Source organism: Canis lupus, chromosome 7 (genome assembly GCF_011100685.1).
Source record: "Canis lupus familiaris isolate Mischka breed German Shepherd chromosome 7, alternate assembly UU_Cfam_GSD_1.0, whole genome shotgun sequence".
NCBI classification, from domain to species: Eukaryota; Metazoa; Chordata; class Mammalia; order Carnivora; family Canidae; genus Canis; species Canis lupus.
The window spans coordinates 22,737,195-22,749,572 of NC_049228.1; the positions used below are offsets into that span (position 1 = coordinate 22,737,195).

The 12,378-nt window shown below is 43.2% G+C and overlaps 1 protein-coding gene across 1 annotated transcript in view; it reads right to left on the bottom strand.

Annotated features, from left to right (window-relative positions):
• The window catches only part of PAPPA2 (pappalysin 2), a 267,023-nt gene that overhangs the window by 71,787 nt on the left and 182,858 nt on the right, over positions 1-12,378 (bottom strand). The window contains 4 exon segments of the mRNA XM_038542421.1: positions 4,830-5,043; positions 6,208-6,385; positions 9,766-9,918; positions 9,920-9,938. Coding sequence (XP_038398349.1) covers positions 4,830-5,043; positions 6,208-6,385; positions 9,766-9,918; positions 9,920-9,938 — 564 coding nt within the window.

Consider the following 12,378-nt stretch of genomic DNA (forward strand, 5'->3'; position numbering starts at 1 on the left):
TGTTTGTTGACAGCTTTCAAGCCCCAGCATCTCTCACACCTGAGCAAGCCTATCAGAAAGCTGTATGCTTCCTCTTTTGGCCTCAGCAGAAAGTTCAAACCACACAGGTTCTGTTCACCTGCAGAAACCCGAAGCCCCACACCCAAAGCACCATAAAACTCCAGGCCCTCTCCTTTCCCTGATTTCCCTGGCCACTGAAAGATCAACCTGGGATCCTCCCCTTCTCTTTCCAGAAGGCCTCATTATGTGAGTAATACATCTTTTCAAAGTCTGTTGGTCTATGTGTAGTATCATTAGTTTCAACATCACACCAAATTATGGGCAGAAGGATCCATCCTATCTCTCATGGTGACCACAACATAAACCAAATATTCTCAAGTAACCTGAGGACCAAGAAGAGTCACTGTATTTGGCAGCAGAAAGATCCATGGCAATCACAGCTCTAGTGAAGAGACCGAAATAAAAACATGAATGTCAAACTATGAAGGAGGGAAAAGATGGCAAGATAGAGATAGGAAGTACAAACAACTCTTACAAGTTTCATTGTAAAAGGGAGAGACAAAAATAGAGTGGTAGCTGGGGACGGGGGCACGAGATCAAGAAAAGGCTCTGCTTGTTTGAATTGTACCATGGGAGAAACCCGAGCACCATGAAAGAGAAGTAACTGGGCAAGAGGGAAGGAGAAGCCTCAGATGTAGAAAAGAAGTTAAATGGGTTGAGAGAAATCCCCAAGAAGGGAGACAGCATCTACAGCAAAGGTGGTGAACTTCATTTTAGACAGCAGGTAGGGAGGAGTGCATGTTTGGGGTATAGATTAGTTTGCATACCTGTGGGCAGACTCTTCACTCTGGGGATGGAGGTGATAGCTGGAAGTTTGGGAAGAGGTGTTGAGACTGGAGGAAAAAAGGTGTGGAGTGGTCTTCAAGATTTAAGACATGGGGCACCTGGGTGGCTCAGTGGCTGAGCATCTGCCTTCAGCTCAAGTCATGATCCCAGAGTCCTGGGATTGAGTCCCACGTTGGACTCCCTGGCAGGGAGCCTGCTTCTCCCTCTGCCTATGTCTCTGCCTCTCTCTGTGTGTCTCTTATGAATGAATAAATACAATCTTTAAAAAAAAGAATAAAGACATGCTTGTCCTCAAAACATAGAAGGCTTTGGGCACAGGGTTGAAAGCTCATGTACCTTTCTTCTTGCCATCTTGGAGTGCCAGTCTCTTCTGGGTTCCCCATTTTGGAAGATCTGCCTAATTTTCCATTTTTTTTACTCTCTGCCTCCACAAATTGCTATAATCTACTCTTAATAGCTCACTTCATTTTGTTTTTAAACTGTTTATCCATTTATCTCATAAAATCTGGAAAATTTAGCAAATATAAGAAAGCAGAAAAAGAAAAGATATAATCTCTAGGTAGTAGGATTATAGAGAACATCTTTTCTTTTTCTGCTTTTTTTATCATTTTTATAGTAACTAGAAATGTTTATCATATTAGTAATTATAATCTCTAGGTAGGATTATAGAGAATAATTACTAATATCATAAACATTTCTAGTTACTATAAAAATGATAAAAATATTCTTTTAATATGAAAAATAGAAATTGTATCATTTTTAACAATTATTTTCTTGCTTTTATCCACTTGACATTGTATTGTGAATGTCTTCCCTTGTCTTTAATGTTCTTCCAAACACGTTGATAGTACCAGGCTATTTCATGATATGGCTGTACCATTGTATAGCTGTATTATATAATAGAGATTAATTTTTTAATTGATTTTTTGCTTCCCCAACATCCATTTACCCTCCTTATCAATTTCCCTCTGGAGAACCCACTGGACTTGGGTGATGCTGACTCCAGCCATGACTTTAAGGTCACAGTCCCTGACCCAGGCCTAAGCCATTGCATTTTCCATTCTCAGGAACTAGATCCGGTGTGGGCAGTGCTACTTTCTAATCCTGTGAAGAAGGGGCCAGGAATCCAGGAGCCATGTGAAAGTGCCTCTCTTGGAGCTGTCTCCTTCTCTGCTATACTTCATGGAAAAATAAAGCACATGAGAGAGGGAGTGTGGAGGCTGTGTGCTCCCTGAGGTCAGAGTGTAGGTCCTCCTCCTCATGCATGTTTCCTCAGACTGGCATAGAGCATGAAGGTGGTGAACTTGCCAATTGCGGCTATGCCCGCCCTGCAGCCTCTGAGCAGAATGGGACAAAACTTAAATGGGTTAATCCCAAGAGAAAAGCCAGATCCAGTACTTTCTTTTCTCTTGAAACAATGTTCAATAGACTTGAGAAGAGCAGGAAGGGAATGTACTTGGCTGATTTTCTTGTAGTTGTTGCCTTGTTTTAAAAAGAAATGAACAAAAAGGAATACCTGGTGCTTACATTGAACGTCATAGCTGATAAAATGCTTTCAGGACGTTACCTACTTTCAGCCTTCAAACAACACTGTTGGATAGAAATTACTCTACCCCTCACATTATGGATGCAAAAACTGAGACACATGGATATTGAGTCTGTTGTTCAGAGTCATGCAAACAACAAGCTGTGAATCTGACCATCAAGTGGATTTTTTCCACAACTCATAAAATTAGCATGTGCCCACTCTGTCTGGATTGCTCTCCCTGCCTGCTTTTCTCAATCTTTTCTTCTCCTGCTTGCACATCCAAGGAAGAAGTGTAGAGCCCCATTTGTATGGCTCTGGGCTCTTTCCACCAAGCAAGGAACAAGGCTGACATAGTCCGTTGAGTAAACAGAAGTGGTAAGTGACAGTGATTTGCGCCTGATTTACAAACTTCTGATTACCAATCCACCGCCTGCTATGTAAACAGGTGTAAACTAAGATTTAAATCAGTTTACACAGTGTGGTAAATAATTTAATCTTTTCTCAGCATGGTGTTTGTGAATGTAAGTGTTTATGCCAAAACTGATGCCGATGTTGCAAGCTTCCAGTTTCTCAACCAGAAAAGCTGTACCAATAAATGGCTGCTGTGTGCCCCTGCCCTGGTTGGGGAAACAGGCCCAGGGTAAGGGAGAAAGCCCACAGTTCTGGGGGGGATGCCTCATTCGCAACACAGAGTTCAGTCATGGGCCAAGGGAGCTAGAAATAATCCTTCCACCCTTAATTCTTCGGGTTCCTGAGACTTTTCTCTCCCCCCTCAATTATTCTCTGCACCGCTCTGCAGACACCTGAGTCAGCTGCAGGTCTGTGTAAAGGGAGGCAAGAAATGAGAGGGAAAAAGCCAGAAAACAGCCGCCTTCAGAGGAGCTATGCTATGATTCGCACTTAAGATGGCCTGGGTCCTCACTGCCTGTCAATGCATGCCTATGCAAATAGATCTAGACCCTATGAAAATCACATGCAAATGTGTTTTCAGTTGTCAAAAACTGTTGACTATACCTGCTAGAGTCCACTGAACCAGAGTGATGCCTCTTATGAATATTTCATCAGTATTATTCATATTCTCATCAGCCTGGCCCTCGTCCAACTTGCTCCCCCCTCCCACATAGAAGCCTGTGCTTCCTCTGGAGTGGAAGGCTCTGGGCAAAGTCAGACTCCATCTACTCCTAGTAAGATGGTGGGGTGAAGGGCAAATACAAGCCAGAGGGCAAGTGTGCTGATATTCTTCTGTCCCCTTAGAGAATTCTCGCTTATAAGCAAAGCTTGTATGTCTCAGCATAGCTAAGGTCTTGTTAGTTCAAAAAACAAAAACAAAAACCAGCTTTTAAAAAAAAACAACCTACAATGGTCAGGCTTTTAATTAAGTCCTGGGTAAGAAATGAACTGGATTTTCTCCTACACTGACATAATTTACTATAGGGAAAGAATAGCTACTATTTACTGAGTACAAGGAATTTCTTTTCCTGAAAGCTTTTTGTTCGTTCAGAAAATTTCTTTTTCTGAAATCATTTATTGAGCAATTGGCACAAGGCAGGCACTGGGTTGGATGTGCATTATCTCATTTCATCTTCAGTTCAACACTCTGATGTGGGCATTATCCTCAACTTACAAAGGAGACTGAGACCCAAAATGTTAAGTAACTTGCCTGAGGTTACTCAGCTGATAAAAAGGGGAGATGGCTGAGATTTGGAGCCCAGCATGACTCTCTTCAAAGCCTTTTCTCTTAAATGATCCTGCAAAGCTTTTATTCTTTCTGATCAGAAGAAAGGCACTCCTGGCTTCTGGGTCCAGGAGTGTGCACACAGAAAGTCCAGGAGGGAGAAAGCAGAGAAACTACCATAATGTTAATGGCTAATATGTTTTATGTGTTAAAAATAAATTGACCAAACCTTATATTGTATTAATTCATTAATGTATTTAGTCCCCACACCAGCCCTATCAGATAGATATTATTATTATCGTTGTTCTACAGATAAGAAGACTGAGGCAGAGAAAGAAACCTTCCCAGCATCACACAGGCAATAAATGGCTGGATTGGGGACCAGCCTAGGCTGTCTCTCCCAGAGCCACAATTGTTAAGTTCCCAACTGTCCTGATGAGGATATTCCGCCCATGACAATACCCTGAGAAGCTTCCAACACAGACGTTCAAGGACAACAATAATTAGAGCAGGGATTCTTTGAAAATCCCCTAGGTTAGGCCTGGAATCTCCCATGGGCAGGAGAATCTTTCCAGAAAGCACACCTGGTCAACCTGCCCTCATGACTAGGGAATATACCCATGCAGGTGAAGAGAGATTATATAGAAAAACAAACCAAGACAACAAGTGGTGGACAACCCAGAAGGTCTTAATATTATTTCCAAAGTAACAGTCTGAGATTTAGAAATGAGAGTATAAGGGTAGAGAGAAGTGCAAAAATCCAAGAACAAGCCTGCTCACCTCCTGACTTTATTCTCTGCACTCGGCACTGCGTAGTAGCCTGGTTTGCATTCATATCTGCACACGGAGCCCACGTCGTGGTTGCCCTGGAGGCAGTGAGGCACGAGCAAGCCAGCATTCGGGATAACAGGGGGAGCGTCACACTCCAACTTGCAGTAGGCTTCCGGGAGAGACCAGAGCCCATCTTCCAGACAGGTCAGCCATGGGTTCCGTCCTGACCCCAGGAAAAAAGCACGGATGCTCAGAGCAGAGTCCAGAAATCAACTTAATAGCCAAAAAGGACAAAAACCTGTCAAGCTGCCAGCATTCTCAGGAAGTCACACGATTCTTTGTTGAGTAGCTTCTCTGACATCTCAGGTCCAGTGCTCATCCTGTCTCTTTCTACCCACTGAGTACCCACTGTGATGTCTTACATAGAACTGGGGTCAGATAAATTAGTCCCTGACCAGAATAAAAGATCGGCTACCAAAAAAGTCATTATTTCACTTCCCAACTACAAATAATAAAAATATAGTTGTGAGAGTGTCATGGAAAGCATAGTAATAATGATAGATAACCCATTTATGGTGCTTTTTATGTGCCAGGCACTGTTCAAAGCATTTTACAATACTGGTGTAAACTTCACATCTCAAGCAAGTCACTGCAAGAGATTCCATCGTTATCTTTTATTTTGCAGGTGGGGAAATTGAGTTCAAGGCACCTGCCTGAGCTATTGAGGGGCAGATGCAGGGTTTGAGCTTGGGCAGTTGTGATGTGGAGTTCTGTACTCAAACACCGCACTATATGCCTCAGTGTTATTCATGGTTCCTCCAAACACAGTCCGTGGACGTCCCCCAGTTGCATCACCAACCCACCTCAGCCCCACTAAATCAGGCTCTGTCAGCATTAGGCTCAGGAAGCTGCATTTGTATCAAGCCTCCGGAGTCACTGACAGTCCCACCAAAGTCTGAGGAGAGGCGAAAGGCAAGGTGTGGGGTCAGAGCAGGCTCTACCCTATTTTCATCTCTTACTAGCAGTATAGCCAGTGACAACTCACATAACTGTTCCCATCTATAAAACAGAACTAAAATCACCTTTTAAAATGTGCATGATAAAATGCTTCTTGATTATTAATATGATCAGGCAACTGTTAGGTTAGGCTGCTGGATTCCAGAGGACGTACAATCAAAAACAGGGAAGTCTAAGTATCTCCTTGCATGTATGTCATTGGCACAAAGAATGGCGGCACCCTTTTGGACTTTGGTGATGTTATCAGAAGAGGGTGGCACAGCACAGCAAATGGGAAGAGTACTAGGGTAAAGAAAAGATCCCTAAAGTACCCCAAAGAGAGAGGGGCTGAGCAGAGCTTTGCATTCAGTTCCTGGTTGGCTGACAATACCTTGAAGCTTGGCTGGTGGGATACAGGAGATTGAACAGCGTTTCAGAAAGTCTGTTCCCTCTGAGCAGGAGAAGGTCGCATGGTTCACCAAAGATGGGTCAGGAACACCACAATCAAGGGGCATGCAGCTCACAGCCCGGTCCCAGTGCCCAGAGGAACACGTGAGTAGGATTTCCGTCTAGAAACAGAGAATTTTCCTCCATCAAGGTCACATGAAAAGGCTTTGATAAGCAGATTCCAGGCTTTGGAAGAGTCCTGGTGATTATTTGTACAAATCTTCAAAACAGGTTTTGATTTTGTCTTGCTGCCTCCTGATGCCCTATTGGCTTGATATACGGTCTCATAACATCCGGGCAGGCTGCTGCTGACCGCCCCTGTTGGTGTAGGAGAATCAGGAAATGGGAGACACTCCTCCAGGCCACTCTTGGCTGCCTCCCATGTGCTCCTAGATCCATTCTATGCCTTTCCCCACCATGCACTGTGCCTCTGTGGGGTTGTGCTTGGATCCAGGACCCAGGGCACACTGGCTGGAGATTGCCAAGCCAGGAGGGAAAGGGCAGTCAGGGTACTTATTCTTCTTACTCCTTCCACAGGAGGCTACTGCTGGTTGGCTTCGTCCTTTGGCTGTCCTTTCCACCTTCTCCTGTACTCTCTCCCTGTGGGTTCTGCTAACTGCTCCCTGCAGTCAACTCTTCAGGCCTGTGGGTGATGTCACCCCTTGACCCTGGGATTCTGTGCCATCTCCTTGTAATTTCCCTGTATCCTGCTTCCACCTTCACAAGCAGTCCCTGTATCAAATTTTCTCAAACTGCCCACTTTGGAGCATGTTATCTGTTTCCTGCTGGGACCCTGATGATAAACCAACTGATAACACTATTAAACATAATTACCTCCACTGAGAATGGTGCATGGTACCTAAGAGCAGCTGAGAATTAATGCATACAAGGCACCTTCCAAATTGCATGGTTAAATTGGTGAGATTCTAGACATTTCCCTGAGCCTGGCATTTTTGTGGAGTAGCCCTACTTTCCTCATCACTAAATAAACAAAGAGACATTTATCGAGCACCCAGGAGAGCCAGGTTCTGTCTAGGTTTGGAGAAACAACACACCCTCAAGGAGCTAGCCATCTACCAGCAGAACAAATCACAGGTGGAAATGATGGCTCAGAAAACTGAAGGGAGAAGAATGGAAAGGAGAAAGAGGGAGGAGGAAGAGGGGGAGAGGAAATAAAGAAGGAAAATGCAGAACTGTATTGTTATTTATCACAGCCTACTCCTTTCTGTAATGATTTGCAAGAATACAATACAAAGAATGGAAATGATCAAAGGAAAGAAGTAAGAAATGAGGACCAAGAAGAAAGAAAATATAAAAATGTAGCAAGAGATAGCAATGTCGTATCTCGGCGCTTGCTTTGTGAGACAGCAGGGCAGGGGCTAGCTGAGGAGCTGCCCTTCCACAAGCAGGAGGCAAGAGTCTGCAGGGTGGTTCACAGAAAAAGTGGCACCAGACCCGGCCTGTGAAGGATGAGCAGGACTTCCCAGCAGCAGATGGGAAGGGGGGAAGAAAGTGTCCAGAGGGAGGGAGAAAGAAAGGGAGAGACCTGGAAGCTCACAGGTTCTTAGGGAAAGAGCACAGCCATCAGTCCAGCCAGTGTGTTACCACAGGTCAAAAAGGGTGCAGGGAGATTCTGAGGCTCAGCAGCCATCCCACCATGAGACCACAGTGGCAGTGAAGCCAAAGGTAAAATGACTGGTGAAAGCACCTGTCACCCCTGACACCCACTCCTGGCCAGCCACTCCTCCCTCTTCCCAATGTTTCCCTGTTGTCTGCCAGAAGGACCCAAGTCAAAGCCAGACACATTTTTCTGTTTAGTTTCAGTTCTTGTGTCAACAAAAAGCAAATATCCCCACTGTCTTGTGATCATGAGCCGGGATTGTATAATTTCCTCATTGGGGCCAGCTTGGGGTGACAGAAGCAGTCCACTGGAGAGCTGTGTTTGCTAACTCCACCAGATGGTTGGCAAAGGGTGAGCTCGCACCTTCCTCTTCTCAACCCAGACTGCCCTTACACACTTATCACAGTGTAGAAGTCTGCCTCAAACCACAACGATCGCCTCCACAATCTGTCTCCAGCTCTGCATATATTGCCTGATTTTTCTCCTGGCTTCATTAAGTATTGTCCATTTTGTCTTGACTGTGCTCCTAATTTTAATGCACTGCAAACACTGTCTTTTCTTCCCTTCCTCTCTTTACCTATCACACAAATGTATTCAGTCCCTATTTTTTTTTTTTTTCATTCTTCCTAACTCTTTTTCTAATGTGAGTTAAGCTGGGTGAAGGATAGGTGACAAGAACTCTGCCTTTCTGATCAAAGTATCACAGACCAAGGAAGTTGGTGTCTCCAGGTATATCAAAACAGTTTCTCTCTATGCAGAACCTAAACCACCTGAAACCAACAATTGTGTCTTTAAGTTCAGACCATCTCTAAGCAAGTGAAATGTTTTCATGAATCTATAACTTGCTAAGTAGTCAGTTAGTACAAAACGCAAGATTCCAATCTCTTGCACCACTGATACCTGACCATAAGGCATGTATACATTCTTTCCTCATCATACCACGTCTTTCTGGATCTCTCCTCAAGGACCATTATCTCTTCCCTAATGTATTCTTTCTCTGTCTCATATTACGGTCACATTTTCTAATGGTTGATTTCAAGTTTAAAGGTCCTCTACAGAGTATTGAAAGCTCTCTAAAGGAAAGATGTAAAACAGAAGTTTTAGTTGGGAATACACTATCATGCTTATAGTAATGGCAGCTCAACGGAGTGCTATGTGCCATTTACTAGAAGCTTTTAAGTTATTTCCAATCAGTCAACATTATGATTCAGTGACATAAATACTTCTGTCCTCATTATTTCACAAATATGGGAGAACATTTAAGGAGATTAGTTTCTTTTGCTTGTTTTTACCTAAAATTATACAACTAATAGAGAGTGGAGCCGAAATTTCATTCCATGTTTGCCACCTGAACTATGCTCTTAACTCATATATTCTACTACCTCCAAATGCTGGTACTGGTGCTGCAGTAGCTTGGAGAAATGTGGAAAATTAGGCAAAAGCTAGCATCATGAAAGAAGCACCACCTAAGTAACAGAGGGAAGAAAATCTGACTCTTTCTTCAGCCTTCTTCTGGGGGTCAAACCATGAGCCACAGACAAGGCGATCACAACCCATCTTGCTTACAAATTGTGGACAAGTCTAAACCGTGGCATTCTCATCTTGAAGGCCAAAGGCGGGATCATAATCTCTGACAGGGAAAGGAGGAGGAGAAGAAGCATCCCTACCTACCGTTAATTAACCCTAGTTAATGGGAACTGCATGTGCTTTTATATACCTTGTGTTTCTGTGAAGCTATGCTCTCCTTACCTGTGGGAGTCCTCATCTTTCCTTCCAAGTGATTTAAAAATACCTGCCCTTCCCTGATTCAGCCAGGAGAGGAGCATAAGTACCTTCCCTCCCCAGGAGCTTGGTCTTGATGATCACAGGTTTCCAACTCACCTGCACCGGCCTCAGGTACTGCCCACTGCTGGCCTGAAGGGCAAACCCCCTTTGACAGGTGATAGCACACTTCATGTGACCTGGGCCTTCAGAGGTACAGTTCACCATATCCGCATGATCAAGCAGCAATGGTACACAGCTGCCCTGCTCCCCTGCAGGGTTGATGGACAGAGCTGAGGATGACAGAAACAAAAGCATCTTAGACTGACTCCAGATCAGCAGGCAGCAGCAAGGACTTGGCATCTTCCTCTGGAAAGTGCCCCTAAACCAAAGAGAATTATTTTTCTCCAAAACCTACATTGAATCCATCACTACCTTCTGTATCACCTGGAACCATGTGACATGAAATAAACAGGAAGGATACCAGCTAACAAGTAGTGAATGGTTAACTGACTTTCCACGGCTTTTTCAGAACAAAATGGTGACAGAACAAGGTGGGGAATGTCCCAAGAGCTCTGGATGGCATCAGAAATGGCTGGATCAGAGAAATGAAATGTTGAAATGTTTAACAACCAATAGTTTTGGGTCCCAAATAATCAGAGCAGACCCAGGTCAAGAGTTAATCCTGGGGGGCCCTGACTGGGTCAGGCACCAACCTTTTAGTTGTTTGATCCCAGAGGGCCCAGCTGAAGGCTCTGGGTATCTGAGATGGCAGAAAAAGCAACATTTATTTACTGGTTGGTCTGGAAATATTTCTGACAACTGTCACCATAGCACTACAAACCACTGGAAATCAGCACTGGCTAATCAGAAATTGAGCCCATGACAAGAAGAGGAAACTTGCATATAATAAACCCCTGCCATGTGCCTGATGCTTTGGACAGTAAAGCTAGATGCTTTCAGGACATCATCTGAGCAAAGGAGGGCCACTGCTGGAGCTCTAGGGTTAATTATCAAGGAATGGGAGAGAGAGTTAAACTCCCTAGGCTCAAGGTGACTCAGTGTAGACCATAACAACAACAAAGATGCAACAGAGCAAAAAGAGTATTACCCTCTTCCCATGGCAAAACCATAGAAATGAATAATTAGGGCACTAGCCCCATGCTGTCTGACTTTGAATCTTGGATCCACCATTTACTACCTGTGTGATTTGGCTGAGTTACTCACTCTACAGTGTTTCAGCTCCTTCCCCCATAAGAAGAGGATAATAACAGTACATATCCTGCAGCGTTATTATTGTTCCAGGGGTAATTCCCGCTACTGCTTCTCTGCAAATGGCCCAAGTCCCACCCTCGGTGCTTGTTTTCTGTTAGCCATCCATTCTTTCTGGTTTTCCCATTTCTATATCTTTGTTCAATTTGTTGAGATTTCTAAAAGGCCTTTCTTCTCTAAGAAGCCCCTCAAGATATTTCCCTCCTTTGAGCCTCCCAAGGAAATTTTTAAAATATTTTCCTTCTAACATTTCTATTACTCTATCCTAGATGATAGTCATGTGTGCATCTGCTTTTCTTTAGTTTATTCACCCTTTGATCTATAAGGCAATTAGTGTCTGAGTATCTCCTAAGTGCTGAAACGCCCAATTAGATTATGAACTTCTTGAAGACAAATACAGACTCTTACCCACTTTTACATTCACCATTTAGCTTGTAGTAAACACAATACAAGTTTGCTGAATTAAATTTGCTTATACAGCAAAGTATGTCGATGGCTATTAAAATGGGTAATTTAATTCTAAAGTGACAGATGGGAATCTGAAACACAAAAATATTATCATCAAACCATTGATTCAACCATCTTGCTCTACTCATTCATTCACTAATAAACATCTACTGAGCACTTACTCTTAGCAGGGCATTGGTGTGAGTACTGGGGGTACAATAAGTATCATGCCCTTAAGGAAATCATAATCTGGTGGGGGAGACCAATGAGATATTTTTTTATATTTTCTTGCTCATGATGTTGCCAGTGGTGCTAAATATTAGCCAAAATGGCGACTGTAAATCTCATCATCATTATTTGCCCTAGTTGCACTAGTATTGTGCTAGCAGTCAGTGATTTCATTAAAAAGCTGGACGACAATACAAGAAAGCAAAAAATAAAATGTCATTGAATATGCACATACCACCTTGAAATAATTGAGAATTGATTTTAAAAGCACTAATCTAGAAAGGATGAATTTGACCTGAATATGCTGAAGTTGCTGCCTGTTATCTTGTACCCATAGGATTTAAGTCATATGTCAGTGACATTCTCATTCTTTCATCTATGCTTAGCTACAGGATAGAGGTGTTGGAATTGAGTAGCATGAAAGAAACTCTTTTACTCCTTTGAATTCTGATTATTCCCTTCAATGGTATGGAATGCCTCAGGTTAATTGTATGGAGGCTGGTGGAGGGAAGAATATATGAATTGCGGGGTAGGGGCTGTTAATTGTCAACACAAACTCTCCTAATCCAATGCTAATAATTGGGTATGTAACACAGGGAATGAATCCTCTCTTGAGTCTTTATTGAACCTATCTGGATAAGGGATCTGAAACCTGACTATCCTTCATGAGATGAGATCAGTACACCTCATTAATGATGCCTAAAGAATTCTAAGTTTCATAGGCACTGCATTTCTTGATGTCCACAAAAAGTATTATTTCTTCAGCATGCTATGCAGAGCGTACTA